General features: G+C 47.1%; 1 protein-coding gene across 1 annotated transcript in view; it reads left to right on the forward strand.

Moving 5' to 3' along the window:
• The window catches only part of BICDL1 (BICD family like cargo adaptor 1), a 45,410-nt gene extending 31,857 nt beyond the window's left edge, over positions 1-13,553 (forward strand). The window contains exons 5-11 of the mRNA XM_051634086.1: positions 1,024-1,170; positions 2,252-2,431; positions 2,725-2,943; positions 3,109-3,252; positions 6,431-6,561; positions 9,161-9,281; positions 13,334-13,553. Of these exons, the coding sequence (XP_051490046.1) occupies positions 1,024-1,170; positions 2,252-2,431; positions 2,725-2,943; positions 3,109-3,252; positions 6,431-6,561; positions 9,161-9,281; positions 13,334-13,534 (1,143 nt within the window). The 3' untranslated portion in view covers positions 13,535-13,553. The remainder of the gene's footprint in view (positions 1-1,023; positions 1,171-2,251; positions 2,432-2,724; positions 2,944-3,108; positions 3,253-6,430; positions 6,562-9,160; positions 9,282-13,333) is intronic.
• The last annotated feature ends 2,820 nt before the right edge of the window (positions 13,554-16,373 follow it).

Here is a 16,373-nt window from a genome sequence, read left to right on the forward strand (position 1 = left end):
GAAGAGACATTTCAGAAACCATTAGTCACCTAAGAGCAGCTTTGCAATACCTACAGCAGCCTTTACCCTACAGAAATAGCAAGTCCACACACTTTGCTAATATTCCTTTGTGCAGCCAAATCTTTCCAGCAACCTGGAAAGCAGCAAAGAGAAAAGGTCCCAAAGAGGCTAAGAAAGAAGTGAGGAGTTGCTGAATTTGCCTATGGTCCATGAATTGCAAGGAGGCCCCAGGGAACACTTAAGGTTACACTGGACTGGTAGGTGGCATATCATGTCCCCCAAGGTCCTGTGTGTACTAATCTGGGAAAAGGCTCCTTTACTTGGTTAAACACAAAGTGACCTTGGCTAGTGCTGATTCATCCTGTGCACTGTTCCCAGCTAACAGAATCATAAAGGTTTTCCTTGGCACATTGTCCCTCTTCACCTGAAATCACTGCCCTTGACAATTAAAAGAAATGAACCAATTTTAAAGGCAACCTATCACTGGGAGACTAAAAATAAGCATGGCACAGAAAGGAGCCTTCAAAAGTAAAAAGACAGAAAAATCCCTGGTGAGGACCTGGCAAACATGAAGCAATTAAGGAAAGCATATAGGCAGTGCTGTGGCACAGCCCTGCAGGGAGCAGGATCCCACAGCTCATCCTGTGGTCTCCAGCATCCACAGAGGAGAAAATGCCACCATGCTCAGTCAGGGACCAGGCAGGAGAAGTAGTTAGTTTTGCCCAGTCTTAAAAACATTAAGGTGCCAGGGGTAGGCAGGACTGGTCTCCACTTAATCCATTTGGACATTCCTGCCTGCTCCCTGGCCTCCTGCCAATGCACACCCAGCCCCTTTGGAGCTGCCCCAGAACCTTCCTAAGCTTTCAGCTACTCACGGAGATACAGCTTCTCTGTACAGGTACAGAATCTGTATGTACATACGGTTGCTTTTTGCTGTTTCATTTCTCTCTTGGGATTGTGATTTCCCTCCTCTCTGCTCCCTGGGAAGTGTGAGGTCCAACACAGCTTCTCTTTCCCCCGCAGATCAAAATGCTGACAGACAGAAAGCGGGAGCTGGAGCATCGCCTCAGCGCCATGATGGAGGAGAACGACCTGCTCCAGGGCACCGTGGAGGAGCTGCAGGACCGAGTCCTCATCCTGGAGAGACAAAGCCATGACAAGGACCTACAGGTGAGGAGGCAGTGGTGGGAAAGAGAGGGGAAATGCAGTAAAAGCCATGGTTTTGGGGAAAATTGACCAGGAAGAGAACCGGGAGACAAAACGACTAGAAGAATAAAATAGCTCATGTAAGCATGGGAGCAAAGAAGGTCCTGGGCGTTCCCTGTAGGAACAGATTAACAGGAGCCACAATGAGGTATCTTGACAACAAACTGCAGCTTGGGAGAGAGATCTGAGCAAGGGAGTAGGACAGGATGCTGGGGAAATATGAGAAATGTAAAAGAAAGCAGAGAACTCTGGTTACAGTTTATTTTACTATTTTTTTTTCATAGTAGAATTGGCTTCAGAAGGGACTTCATTAGATCCCACTGTCCCAGAGGGCAGTAACTGGCCTTGTGCCTCTCACTGCTCGGATGGTTTCCCAAAAAAGCCCCAAGGTGTTTGCAGCTGTGTGTCACCAAACATCCCTCCCCAGAGAACAAGCTGGCACCTCTGTGGCTTCAGGCATCTTAGGGGAGACGAAGACTTTTTCCATTTCTCTTCTGTGGGTTGACAACCACTGGATACCCAACTGAACAGCCCTAAATATTTTTTCCCTTTAAAAAATCTTTACTATTAATATTATTATTATGGTATTATTTATTAATATATTATTACTATTGTAGGAATATAGTATTAGATATTCATACTATTATTATATTTTATATGTGTATAGTTTTTTTTTTAAACACATCTATATTACTTTTCTTTCTATATTCACCTCCTGCTGTGTTGCTTTCAGCAATTTTTTTTACCTGAGTCCCAGCTTCTTCACAATGTTCCTCAATTTAGTGCTGACTAACCTGCTATTTTTATCTTTCAGGATATTCTGGAGTCTAAACAATGTGTAATGACATTTGGAGATTATTATGGTCCAATAAATAGCAATACCAGCCAAGTGTACTTACCTCCTGGCTGGAAACCCTCTTTTGTGACATCAGTTCCTCCCTCTCAGCTCCTTCACAAATCCAGAGATTCATCCAGTTTGTATCACCTTTACTAATATATATTTTTTTCCTGCTTCCTTGACAATTTCCTTTACTTTCTTTTCAAGCTGCACCAAAGCCAACTGGAGCTCCAGGAGGTGAGGCTGTCCTACCGGCAGCTACAGGGGAAGGTAGAAGAGCTCAGTGAGGAGAGGAGTCTCCAAAATGTCAACACAACCAGCACATCCCTGCTATCTGAGATAGAGCAGAGCATGGAGGCAGAAGAGCTGGAACAAGAACGAGAACAGGTACTTGCCCTCCAGCCCCTGGGAAAGCCCATGGACCTCTGTGACCAGAGGGAGAGGGAGTTTAATGCATTTGATTGGGATTTGGAGTCAGAAAACTGGGGTTGTGGTCCCAGCTCTGGTAATCAACACCCTTTTGACCATATGAAAGTAAATCTCTGCATTCATTTCAAAACCAACATAGCAAGCTAGACAAATATTTGTGAGACCTAGCAATCACATGCCTCACTTCACCATGGAAGAAGGATCTCCATGGCCTTGATGTCCCAGGCTAACGTCAAGCTTTCTCATTCCAGCTGAGGCTGCAGCTCTGGGAAGCATATTGCCAAGTGAGGTATCTCTGCTCCCACCTCAGAGGAAACGACAGTGCAGACTCAGCGGTCTCTACAGACTCCTCCATGGATGAGTCTTCAGAAACCTCATCAGCCAAAGATGTCCCAGCTGGCAGCCTACGGGCAGCTCTCAGTGAGCTGAAAAGACTGATACAAAATGTGCTGGATGGGGCAGACTCCACGGTAAGTTGGTGGCACAGGAAGACACATTCACACTTTCTTCCTCCTTGTTTCATTCACACTTTCTTCCTCCTTGTTTCATACCCTCCATCCCAAACCAGTCTTGACTCAATGCAATTGCCTTTTTTAAAGTGAAATCTGAGCAAGAGGTTTCTCTCCCGCTCTCAGAGCTCTCGACGAAGCGACGACGACACCTTGGAGGAACAGATCAGGAGAACAAGCGAGGACTCACGGGCCCTGAGGGAATTAATGGAGGGAGAACGGGGGAAACTGAGGCAGAGTTTGGAGGAGCTGCAGCGACTGCACAGCCAGGTTAGCAATTACCACACTTTACATGTGGTCTTGTAAACACCAGTGTTCATCCTCCAAGACTTCCATAGAAGAGATCAACATGATAAATAACCAAGGAGGATCTAGGCCAAAAGCAGTTATGGTTGGATGAGGGAGACTGTGTTAAACCCAGTACAGAGGCTTTATGCATTTAGGATCAGTTTTTGACCAGTTTTCTGGGGCCCATCCCAGACAACATCTCAAGCAGCCAAATTTCCTTTAAACTTTCCTGCCAATCTGCTTTTCAGCCAACCTGTATCACTTAAATTCTTCTCAGCAGAAGACCCCCAAAGTACAAGGCTGCTTGATATGGGGTACTGGAAACACAGAGGTATCCAGTCTGACCCATCTTGCTTGCACTGAGCCCTTGTAAAGGGTATATGCAACTGCTGGATGGACAAAACAGTGCTGCTCTGCTGTGCATGGCACAAGGTTCTCCCCCTTCTACAGGAGCATCACAAAATCGTCATAAATGCACACCTAGAGAATTGTCATCATGGGCAGCCTGGCACCAAGCAGCATCCCAGGGCCAACAGGGACTGGCTAAGGCAAACTCAACAGCAGCAAATGATCCTACCTCAAAAGCAACACTGCACCCAAAGCACAGAATCACCCTGCATCTGCACTGAATGTGGCATCATCTTTGTCTCGGGTCCTATGCCAAAAGCAACAAACAGAGACAGGTACTCAAGGAGGTGCTCTGCAATCCCCATCTCTATGGGACAAGTCTCCAAGTGCTGGAAGGAATCTGGAGGCTGCAGCAGAAGCAGTCTATACTGCAGCTGCTTGTGCAGCACCCACTGCATTGGAGCAGGGAATGGAATTAATGCCCTTGGCTGGTCTTGCCAGCAGTGCTGTATTGCCCTTTCACCATATCCCTTTGGAGAAAATACCTTCCTCTTCAGAAAGTCAGCACAACCTGGGGTCTGGCAGCCTTGTGTAGGGCTATGGGAGCTCCCACCATTGGCCAAAGAAAAAGGAGTGAGAGCATCAGTAATTCCCCTGGCAGTGGTGGCTGCATGTGTACAAGGATGGGAAGTAGTCTTGCTGACAAAGCAGCTGATGGGAGGCAGACTGCAGCGAGGGAGCAGCCCTGGCACCCATCCTTCCTGAAGGACTGCTCCTTTCAGCAGTGCAGCCACCACAAGAGACAACTTTGAGGGTCAAGACTTCTGCTCCCAGTGAGACATGAACCCAGATGCTCCTATGGCTGTTCCACAGTCCTGTGCACCACCCAGAGGTCCCCCTTGCCCTTAAAGACACCTGAGATGGAGGAGACAAGAGTTGGACCACTGCAACTTGGAGCAACTGCTTATTCACAGATTGTGAGTGACCATCTGTACACCCACCTGCTTGTCCGGATGCAGCAACTCCTTACACACAAAGCCTTGACAGGACACCAGGAGGGAGCAGCACGTTGTTCTTTCCTGTGGCTGGTCTCCCTAAACTCTCCAGCCAGGAAGAAACAAGAGGACTCACCCTGGACTGCAAGTCTGGAGCCATATCACTACCAAAGCTCTGAAAATTTAGGGAGCATAAGGAAGACTGCAGTTCTCCTACTTTCCTCTCACACCTTTGTGTTATATGGAGAAGGATGGGGCATAACTATAAATGCAGCAGAAGCACTTCAGCCTCACACAGCAAGTACATTTCCCACAGCTTTTGCCCATAATCCAGCCTCACACTTGTTCAAGGTTAATAATTATTTTCACCTTCCATAGAAGAGATGACCTTGTCTTCAGCTGAGTGTTAAAGAAAATCAATGCACGTGGAAATCTGGTCCATCTCTGCATCCCTCTGTGCTGTCTCTGGTATTGATAAAATAAAAGGAGAATTCCTCTTAAACAGCTTTTGGGACCTCATAGCACCAAACACATTCATTGCTCCTGGCAAGCTGGCTGAGACAGCCTTGCCTCTGTCTACACTGGGAAGTGGTTTCACACCTTCTGCCTGGTCTCTTTCCTCCTTCTGTGGAATCCCATTTTTACCTGAAACGCAGACAAAACCAGTTGAAAACCCCAAACCTAACCCCCAGCAAAGGTTTTTTTGGGCCTCTTGACCCACTGTCCCCTGGGATTTCAGCAGAAGTGCTCAGCAGCTTTCACAGAGCTCCCACCAGTGCTCTCCATCACATCATGGCTCTGAGGTGCATCCCAGGTGGGCTGTGGGAGGGCACAGCTGGGGCAGAGCTGCCCCTTTCCTGGCAGCCCCAGCAGGGGCACGTTGGCCCCCTCCCCCCTGCCAACCCAGCCATGGCAGAGCCTCCCATGCCACTGATGTGATGAGCCCTTTTTGACTGTCTGCCCTCTATTTAAGGACTTCTTTTGAGGACTCAGGTACTACTGAGCTGCATTTAGAGAAAGGAGGTGGGTCAAACACTGGCAGGGTTTCCAGGTGGTGGAGTAGCATAACAGAGCATGTGTGTATGTCCCAGACAAAGAAATTAAACGTGTATGAAATATTGCAAAGCTGTGCTAATGCAATCTTTGCATGATTTCACACCTTATTAACTCACTCTGCACAGGACCAAAACGTCACATAATTTCTCAGACTATTTAAGACTCTGCACATATTTTAAAGTCTAATTAAAATTGTAAGATGTGCCAGTAACACCACCCATGGCGTGAAAGGGAATTTTCACATCCTTTGTCTTCAGCTTCATACACTTCAAGAGACATAACACTCCCCAAAAAATAATTAAAAAAAAAAAGTTATTTGCTGCTAAGTTATGTTTGCAATAATGTAACCCTGGAAAGATGAAAATACAACAGACAGAGGATGCACGCACCAGGAAAAACATATGGAGAGGGGGAATTTCAGTGCTGATCCCATCGTGGGTTTAAAGCCATTGCAAAAGCAAAGTCACAGGCAGGTCTTGAAGTCACAGGCACATCTTGCCCTGCACAGCTTTCAGTGCCATTGCTCCATGTTACTACTGAGGCCATGCTGGTGACTCATCCTGCTCAGATCAGCACTGTTAGCATCCCAAAGTTGAGCTGGCACATTTCATGGTGGGTTGCACCAAAAGCCTCCCAGCAGACGCAGTTTCTCCTACAAGCAGGGGGAGCCTCCAAGTCGGCCCATGTGGCTTTTTTCTCCCCTCACTCATGATGAGTTTGTCTGAGCAACTTTGGGTTTCACACCTTCCTTCTGCCCACAGGTCACGCTGCTGAGCGTGGAGATGACGACGCTGAAGGAGGAGCGGGACCGGCTGCGAGGTGCTGCTGAAGACAAGGAGACGAGTGAACAGCTCCTGCAAGCCATCAGGGACAGAGATGAGGCCATTGCCAAGTAAGTGGTGTGAATAGTCAAAGCCAGGCTGGGTGAGTGGTTATGGAGTACCTTAGCAGGAGATGCTTCCAGGGTAGGGTTTTTCTTCCCACCCTCCACAAATTTCAGCAGCTGTTACAAAGTGATGGAGGGAGTCTCAGTTTGCTGGCATTGGAAAATGCTGCCAGGAGCTTAGGAGGAGATGCTGATTTCCAGAGCTGCACTGTGGCAGGATTTGGGGCACTTAGGAGGCTATTGTGAACCGCATTTTTGCCATCTCTAGTGCTGGGCTGAGTCACAGCAAGAAGGAGTTGACTTCAGGGAACCAAATGGAAACACTAAGTCTGCCCTGTTTGTCGTATTTTAATTCTTTTGTTCTTCCAGACACACAACCCTAATTTTCTGCCCATCGCCATTACAGGTCTGCTGCTGCTTCTTCCCTAAACCATTTCTCTCTCTCCTTTCCTGTTCCAGGGTCTTTTTTGCATATCCAGTTCTGTAATTCTCTTTTTCTCCTTTCAGGATTCTCCCAGTGTTTTGACTCTATTTTCCCCATCCTCCTTGAAGACTGTTGCAGTTTTTCTACCCCATACCCTATAGCCCCCCTTCCCTGGCTCTCTGTGCTCAGCCTTGCCTCACTGCCCCAGCACTTTTTGCCCCAAGGAGAGGGACAGAAACATTCAAACCCCTGTGCTCTAAGTAGAAAGGATACATCTAATAATGTCCTGGGCCAGGACACCACCAGTCTATCTCCTTATGGAAAAGCTATTACTCAAGCCCTTAGCAAAGAGGAGGAACACAAGACCATTGCACCTCTGAGGATGTAGGGAGATAAATCAGCATACAGAATCCCTTGGGGTTTTTTTACATGACCCAATCATCTGTGCTGCTCCCTCCTGGGTTGCCAGCCCATCAAATTCCCATTGCTGTTCTCTGTAACACCTACATCTGTTGGCAAAAATCAGGAGCATCCCAGCTGTACTGCCAGGTGCAGAAAGATGGTTCTGACATTTCCAGTGCGTGTGGGTAGCTGGTTCTGCTGTGGCTATGGCAACGTGCTGCCGCCACAATAAGTCCCCCAGCAAGATGGGGAGCCTTACAACAAAAAAAGCTATTTAAGGTGCTCCAACCCACAGCCAGGAGTGGAAGGGTACAGCTTCTCCATGGTGGTTAATGACCTTGTTGGGACAAAGCACTAATATTTCCAACTGACTGTGCTGCAGCAGCAGGAACCCAGAGAAAAGGGGACGTGACAAGGGTGCACGGGTGAGTGGAGGGTGATTAATGAACAGAAAGAAGACAAAAGCCTCTTGTTGCTAGAAATGAAAGTGTCCCACCACACACTGAGAAGGCTGCTCCAGGGCAGTGAGCTGCCTCAGAGGCTGGTGATGTGCTTCCCACCTCACACCTCAAGGGTTAAGTCACCCCTTTTCCCACCTCCCAAAAAAAAAAAAAGTCCTAACTGAACAGAAATAAAATCACAGCCTGAGGCAGACATCTGGCATGGAAAATTTTTAGCTTGAAGCTGAAGTCTGGCAACAAGGGAAGCAATAGCAAAATAGGATCCTATAATGGGAGGTGTTAAGCAACCGTTACCTGGAATATAAACACAGATTCCCAAATTGCTCTTCTACAGGGGAGCACAAGGGAGCTATTAGGAGGCAATGAATTAGCTACAGTTAATAAGATGCAATTATTTCTCCTGAAAATGTTTGCAAGGGAAGATGGTTCCCAGCAAGTCATGCTGTGGTTTCCTATCACACAGCAGTTAATTGAAAACTGAAGGTTTGTGCTCACCTGTGTGCTCCCAGCATGGTGAGCAGCATTTCCCAGCTCGGGCACCTTAGGAAATTGCTCCTTCCTAGAGGACATCACCTTTCCACTATCAGATGGAGCATCTCAGCCACTGAGCATTCAGAGCCTATTGGGCAACCTTGGGCATGGTGTCACAAGCCCATTGGCCACCAAATGCCAAGAAACGCAGCAGGGGTGTTCCCATAGACTGGCACAACTCCACTGAAATTGAGAGCTTTCCTTAAAGCACAGTATTTCATTAGGATAATTTTAGCAGTTTGTCATTCCTAAAAAGCATATGCTGTGATAACTTTCTTCCTTTTGTCCAGGTCTCATTTATAGAAACTCATAGTTGTAGTCTTTAAGAGGATTTTTTTTTCTTTGCTTTATATTGCAACTAATTGATCAAGTGATCACAGACAAATCAATTGGGTTTTAGAATGTACCGTTTCCTTTCCAATGCATTAGTAAACAGAAGAAAAAGAAAATATATTTATATTTAGATTCTACCTTGTTTTAGATCTCCATTTCTAATGGCAGCTCCTGCACATTATCCAGGCACACCGTATTATCTTGCACAGGAGTGTATCTGCATGTCTCTTTCTATTCTTCATGTCTCCTTACCAGAAATCTGCTGGATTTTTAGTAAAGAAGTCTACAGTTCTGTCCCACTCTTCAAATGAATAGATTGTCCAGAATACAATGGAGATGAACAGCTTAGGATCTGGGGACTTGTCAGGGAGAGATTTCTCCTCAAGGATGTGTTTTACGCTTCCTTTAAAAAAAAAAAAAAGTCACATACCCCAATTTCTCACTGTCCCCCCAGGAAGAATGCAGTGGAGGTGGAGCTGGCCAAGTGCAAGATCGACATGATGTCCCTCAACAGCCAGCTGCTGGATGCCATCCAGCAGAAGGTGAACCTCTCACAGCAGCTGGAGGCCTGGCAGGTGAGCAGCCCCCATCACCACAGGGCAGGGTCTGGGTGGCATGTGGCCCTGGAGGCACCTTTGGGTGACTTTGCCCCCCTCCTTGCAGGCTTGCTGTGCTCGCAAGTCCAAGCATTCATAGATAAAAGCCTTTACTTTTAGCTCTGCAGCAACCAGTGATGCTGTAGTGCTCAGGGGGTGAAACACCCCTCCCTGCTCACAGCCTTTCAGCTGCTAATTAATTATAAAGGAATACCTGTTTAAAATGGGGAAACAAATTGTATCTCATGGCTGCATGCGTGGGTAACATACACTTTGCAGAGTAACCTGTTGCGGCATGGGAAGGGAAGGTGTCTGTGTGAGAGATGTCTCTGGGCAGGCACAGCCTTGGGGACATGTGGGCACAGCATGTACTTGTATTTCTATAATGGAGCAGAAAGGTGGGAAGCAGAGAGGTTGTGGTGATTGTTTTGTGGTATAGCTGCACTGTTTTCATCAACTCAGAAGATCCAGCAAGACGGAGAAGCTAAAATCACCAAGGTAAAAGACCCCAAACCCACAGCAGTTCAGTGGCTGCCCTGAAGATGCTCTACTGGGGGCAGTGGGGAAAACCCACATGAAGGCAGAGAGCCTTTGAGGGCAGACAAAGCTGTCTCCTCCCAGAAACTAGCACTGAGAGAGGGCTACTCTAATAGAAAATAAGCTGACACAAGAGAAAAATTCTGGGCCAATTATAGTAATTTGTTGCAGACCATGCAACACCCTGACTCTACTAACAAGCAGCCTGACCAGTAGAAACCTCTCCCATAAAACCTTGCTCCTGTTTCAACTCCACTGTGTTTTCGTTTCTCTCTTTTTCTTTTTTTCCTTTTTTTTTTTCCTCTTTTTCTTTTCTTTCTCCTGCTTACAGTTTGCTTCCTCAGGGCTTTTTACTATCTGGCTCCTTTGGTTTCTGATCTAGTGGCCTTTCTCAGTTCCTGTACCAACAGCTTTAGTCGTACACCCCTCCTGCCTTTGAGGTGAGCTCCCTGCATCCTCCCGAAGCACCTGCCATCCCTCACCTGCTCCTTTCGCTGCCACCATCACCCATAACTGTCTCTGTCATCTGGCAAGAGAAGCCAGAGGGGGGAGGGGCCCTCCATCACACACACCCCACCCCAGCATCAGGGCAGAGCACAAGGAACAGAATCCTATATCCCATGTGAAGCTCTACCCCATAGGTCACCACAGGGAAAGCCAGGCTGAGATACACATCCCATTAATCCTCTGCATTCAACATATTGATTATCTGGAAAATTTATTGAAATACAAACTGGGATTTTACTTCTCAGCCTCATTATCTAGTAAGTGATATTCAGTGCTCTGCACAGGAGCTGTCTGTATCCACATTCTGTTTCAGTTTGGTATAAATTACAATTGGTATTTAGTGCTGGAATATCCCCAACTTAGGGGTTTAACAACAGGCATTTGCTTTCTCACTTCACACTGTGTCATCCAATTGTAGCAATCCTAGTCCCGCTCCCATCAGCTCTCTGAGATGAGCGGATCAGGCCAGAAGGCTGTCTCCCAACACACAGACCTAGGGTGTTATTACACAGTAGCCAAAAAGTTTCCAAGCAGCTGATGGCCCCAGAAGAGAAGTTCAATCACAAAGGTACAAAACAAATCAGCTGATACAGGTATTTTGGGGACTATTTTGCAAAGCTGAATGCTTCTGATAAAATGGAATGAGATTCTCTATTTTAGCTGGGCATAAATGGAGGCTTTAATCTGGTAAAATTTTGCTTACACACTTCTAGTCCACAGTCTGCCAAAGACCATCAACTAGATTACAGTTTTCTGTAAGGACTTCATCATACAGTTGATTAGATATTCCACAAGCAAAATCCTGCACACTTGAGCCTAGCACAGGATGTGGAGGTGCACCTTGCCCCCATGCCTGATCTGACCTCCAATCTTACCTAATTGAGGGCAGGGGGATATTACTGGGGGTAGGGAAGGAACATGGAGCAAACTCCGAAGTGAAGAGGGCTGCTGCTCTGATATCAGAGCTCAGTGGCTTCAGTACACCAGTGACAGTGGCAACGTTAGGTTAGACAATGCTGCAGTGCCAGCAGAGAGCTGCAGCCTGCATGGCCACAGCCACCAGCCTCTGAGGTCCCCCTGGGTAGCTTCAACCCTCACCTCATGCAAGGGATCCCAGCTGCAGCTCACAAGGAAGATACGAGCCACCTCCTTCAGCCTCGCCCCCTCTGCAAAGAGCAGAAACTCCTGCTCAGAGCACCGAGAGCATGCCAGGACCATGTTATCCAGCTTTATGGGACTGCTTTATCAGACAGGTCTCATATCACTAGTATTTGCCCTCCCTATGTGTCCACAGACACTCCTGTGCCCTACTGCTGGGGCAGGGACCACAGCTCAGCCTTGCTGTGCACATCTCCTCCAAATCTCTACAGCCAAGAGCTGTGCTCCCTGAATAACACATCAGACAGACAGGGACCTGAATGCAGTGCACTCTCAACAGTGCATACTGTGTTTTTATTCTTATATATATATTTATACATATATATATAAATCATACTCATCTCTTATTCTATGGTTAACCAAGGACACAGATCTTCCATGCTGGAGCCTTAGTCCCTACCTCATTTGCTAGCAGAGGTGCCTTCAAAATCCAAGTGCTATAAATTTTCACGTGACAGCTTCACCTCTGGAAACCTGTTTAACCTTAATGCTGCTGTTTACCTTAACCTCTTCAATTGTCCCCTCTGCCTTTCCCCTTTCCAGCCCTGCTCCAAAAAGACCCAAAGCTTCCTCAGTCCACATAGTTCTTGCACCCTCCTGCTCCCCCAAGGAAAGTCCCCATACTAAGTTTGGGTCCAGGCCATGGCTATTAATCCTTTTCCCTGCAGAAAATGCTGCAACAAGAGTTTAGCCATTGTTTAAGTTTCCAGTCCAAGTTGGCTGGTTTTATTCCACATCAAGCTACAGAGCAGCTGGGGCACTGGGCAATGAAAGCACCATCCTTTCCATCTCAGTGCTACCTTGATGGGCTGCCCTGCATGAAGTGCCAAATGAACAGCACTTCCATCACTACAGCCTATCCAGAGTATTCTTGTTCTCACCAAATAGTCCTAAACAGGGACCAAACCACTGGAGAATGACTGATGTCTCCTCCAGGGCTAGTCTGTGTACACACATTTTCACTAAGCTACAGTTTAAATATGCAATTATAGCAGAAATAACTGATCTGAAGGTTTAAAATTTGTAGAATGGATAGCCAGGTTTTCAAGGAACACATTAGCATGTCATTAGCAACAACAGAACCGACTAATTATTTTGTGTAGAGCAATTTCACTGTCCTACAAAAAACAGATTAAACCAGAGCATCTCTGGTACGTCTGAAAAACCACAGTGCAGCTGTTCGTGCTAAGTTGTCAGAGAGCTCCCACCACTCTGCCAGTACTAGGGGAAGGACTGGGTCTGAGGGACAAGCCACATCTCTCTCTGGTAAGTCTGGTGCAGAACCCACGTGGGCTCTGGTGGGCCCATGCCTGGCCTCAGCCCCTTGGCTCCCAACAGCACCTTCCCTGAGGAAGCCCCACTAACAGTGGCTGTGCAGGCAGCTCTGTCATGCCTACCTGCCTGCTCCACATGGCAAGCACATAGGTCTGCTCAGGACAGATATCCTTACTTTTTCTGACATTTTCTTTCAGCTGCAATTTGTTCTTTTTTATTTATTTCTCCCCCCAAAGGGGACATCTGCAGCCTGCAGAGAAACATAGTTTAGAGGTGTCACCAAGTCCTAGGCAGACATGATGCCCCTCTGCAAGACCACCTGAGCAATTTATCCCTCAGAACTGTATGATTTACTTTCCTCACTCACTAAAAGGCCTCACAGCAGCAAGCAAGGCTGAGCCTGCTGCCAGGTGGGGAGCTAGGCCTGTCCCCACTCGTCATCCCTCCTCCATCTCATCACAGCACGTTGCGCACCCATTTCATCTGCATCCCTGCATGAGCTGCCTTTGAGCACCAGCTGCTACTAACAACCCTCTCCTCTCCCTCTGCTGCAGGATGACATGCACAGGGTCATTGACCAGCAGCTGATGGACAAACACCCGAAGGAATGGAGCCAGCTTGCTTATTCCTTCTCCAGTGGCTACGGCGCAAAGCGGAGCGCCAGACCCTCCCCCGTGATCAGGCCAGAGCAGCAGGGGGACGAGCCCGTTGGGGCAGAAGGGAACCGTCTCTTTTCCTTTTTCAAGAAAAATTGATTTGAAAAAGAGAAACCTCTCCAACAATTCCTGCTTCAAGATGGGGTGTGGAGCTGCTGCCCAGCTTGCTGATGGACCCAACTCTGATTCACTAAGAATAAGAGAAGGGGGCAAAGGAGTTAACCCTTGAGACTCTGCACTATTTACACCGCACCTGGTCTGAACCAAATGTTTACATGAATTGGAGATTTGCAAATTGACAATATGATATTAATAGAAAGAAACTTTTCTTATTCTTTAAGTGAAGTGATAAACTTCAGGGTATATTTTAGGAGCTTTGACACAGTCCAGTTTCTGCTGTGAAGAATAATCTGATTGTCTTAAAAGCATTCTCATGCTGGAGAAGGAAATAAGCAGCCCCAAGACAAAGCAGCACAGGGGACTGGGAACTGCCATCACAGAGAGAAGAGGAGGGCTGACTGCAAGAGAAGAGAGGGGAGTCACTTACCACCCTCCAGTCCTGGCAGCTGAGATATCCTTCATTCATCCCACTGAGACTGCAGTTACTCTGGCCCCACCATTGCCATGTTTTGACAAGTGTAGCTTTCTCCGTGGTGGAAGCTGAATCCCTACTACAGATCCTGCCTGGGCACCATCTCCCCTGCAGCTCTAGGTAGCTGTTCACCCCTCGCTGGGAATCCAGGCTCCTCACAGATCAGGGCAGCTGTTAAGAGTGCTGATGTTACTGTCTCCTCTAGCTCCCTCCTGTTATAGAAGTAAGAGTTGCAGCATCTGTAGTTACACAGAATGTTAGGGATTTCTCCAAAAGAGACTGACTATCTACAACAGATTACAAACTGGATAAAAGTTGTGGATGTCAGTCCTGGGGCACCTGCTGTCCCTCCAAGGGCACTTGTGGCTCTTCAGCAAGTCACATACCTTTCCCCAAAGCCATGTACACCTCCCAGAGTAACCTGTCAATTTAACCAAATAGGGCCCAAAAAGCCTAACTAATAATTCACTGAAAGCCTACCCATAATGATGTCAGTAGGTCTTAGAGGCTGGGTTGGCAGACTTGATCCTCAGAAAGCATGCAGGCATCTACCAAAGGGAATTAAGTTGTCTACAAAGCTCTGAAAGGCTGCAGCTTAGTCTGCCTCACACAGTACCATTAGCTATGATGAGTATTTGTCCTGTTTACTGGGGGTCATTTACTACTCAGCCCCTTGGTGAACAGGTAGCCAAATGTCCTCTTGACTGGAGATGATCAGACCCTGCTTTGCTGTAAGCATGACCTGATCAGTCAAAAGGAATGTAACATATTGGGTGTGTGCACACAGCAGTGCTGGAAATCCTGCAATGCTAATAGGGACCTTCCCTACACACTGGATGGGCACCTTACAGCTCTTCTCTTTAACAGTCTATCATCATAAACCAGTGAGAAATGCCAGCCTGAGCTTAGAGATGTCCTGCTGCTGTCATGCAATTTTCACACCTTCTCCCAGCTCACAATACCCACAGGCTCGAATTTGTTTCCCCATTGGTTGAAAGAGGCTACCACCTACACTGTCCCACAGGAGATGGAGCTAGGTACACATTCAGCTCTGCCCTGCTCAGCAACTTAGGTGCTAAAACACCATCCTACAGGGAGCTGCTGTCTCTGCTCACTATTTACAGCAACAAGCTTTCTGCTAGAATTAGGTACCAAACACCTTCTAAGAAGCAGGTAAGAGGTTGGTGGCTTGGGTTTTTTTATTATTATTCAACTTATCTATGGGATAGGACATCCATAATACCTCAGTACAAATAACCTTTCTGCCTACAAATGTTGGAGCATTCCCATATTTCCTTGTTAGCATGAAACTACCACCATGGTATGAAACCATCCTGCACTGAGGTAGCTCCGTGTTGCAAGGAGCAGAGTACTGTTTGGGATTGAAAATTATGGTAAAAAGCTGAGTGGTAAAACCCATTTACCTGAAAGCAATGAAACCTGGATTGCAGATTCTGCTCCAGGAAATACTTAGGTAAAGCACCACCAATACAGCTTGATGCTTACAGGGAAAGGAACCTGGGAGGGAAGGAACTAAACCTTGGCCTCCTCTTTCTAGGCAATGCTCACCTGTTGAGTACCTGCTTGTATCCACTTGTGCAAGTGAGGGACAGGGACTCAGTGCAGTGCCAAGTGTGCTCTCAGGATGGCAAGTCCTCATCCTCCTCTCTTACATATGCTGTGACTCTCAGCAGGGCAGACATGAGGCACGTGCTCAGCATCTCCTGCCACCAGGACTCAGTTATGCCCACATGCATTAGCGAAAACTCTGATACCTGTAAAATCAGACCTTTTTTTCTGCTGTCAGTTGTCATTTCCCAGGCCCCAACAGCTCCCTTCAAGCCACATGCCCAGCAGCTGTATGGGACTCTGCCCCCACAAGGATGTATGTATGCAACCCTAAGGCAAGGGCCTTAGTTATCCAATGAAGATGGAGGAATGAGATGAAGAAAGGTGCCTTCTGCTACATGTTTGCTGAAAGTGACTCATTCAGTTGCAGGGGCAGGCAACTGAAATGCACAGCACATCTCTTCATTTAAAGAGGAACCTACCTTAATCCCATTAACATTGATGGAGGAGATTGCAAGAGTAAAGTCAGCATGTTTCAAGGCACCAGTTTGGTATGGTTTCTCAAAACTAGTCCCTTAACCCTAAAGACTTAGTTGCACTAGTAAACCCAGAAATACAAGAGAATTGGGTTTAACGAACTGGACAACACACCAAAGGAGACCTCCTTGTGCTGAGCTGCTACTCAACAGAAACAGAAACTGCCTTAACAGAGCAGCTAAGTTTTGTTGTTATTTACCAAAACCTCATCAACGCAGTGCTTCACATCTCAATTGTCAT

The sequence above is a fragment of the Apus apus genome, chromosome 16 (genome assembly GCF_020740795.1).
Source record: "Apus apus isolate bApuApu2 chromosome 16, bApuApu2.pri.cur, whole genome shotgun sequence".
In the NCBI taxonomy this organism is placed as follows: domain Eukaryota; kingdom Metazoa; phylum Chordata; class Aves; order Apodiformes; family Apodidae; genus Apus; species Apus apus.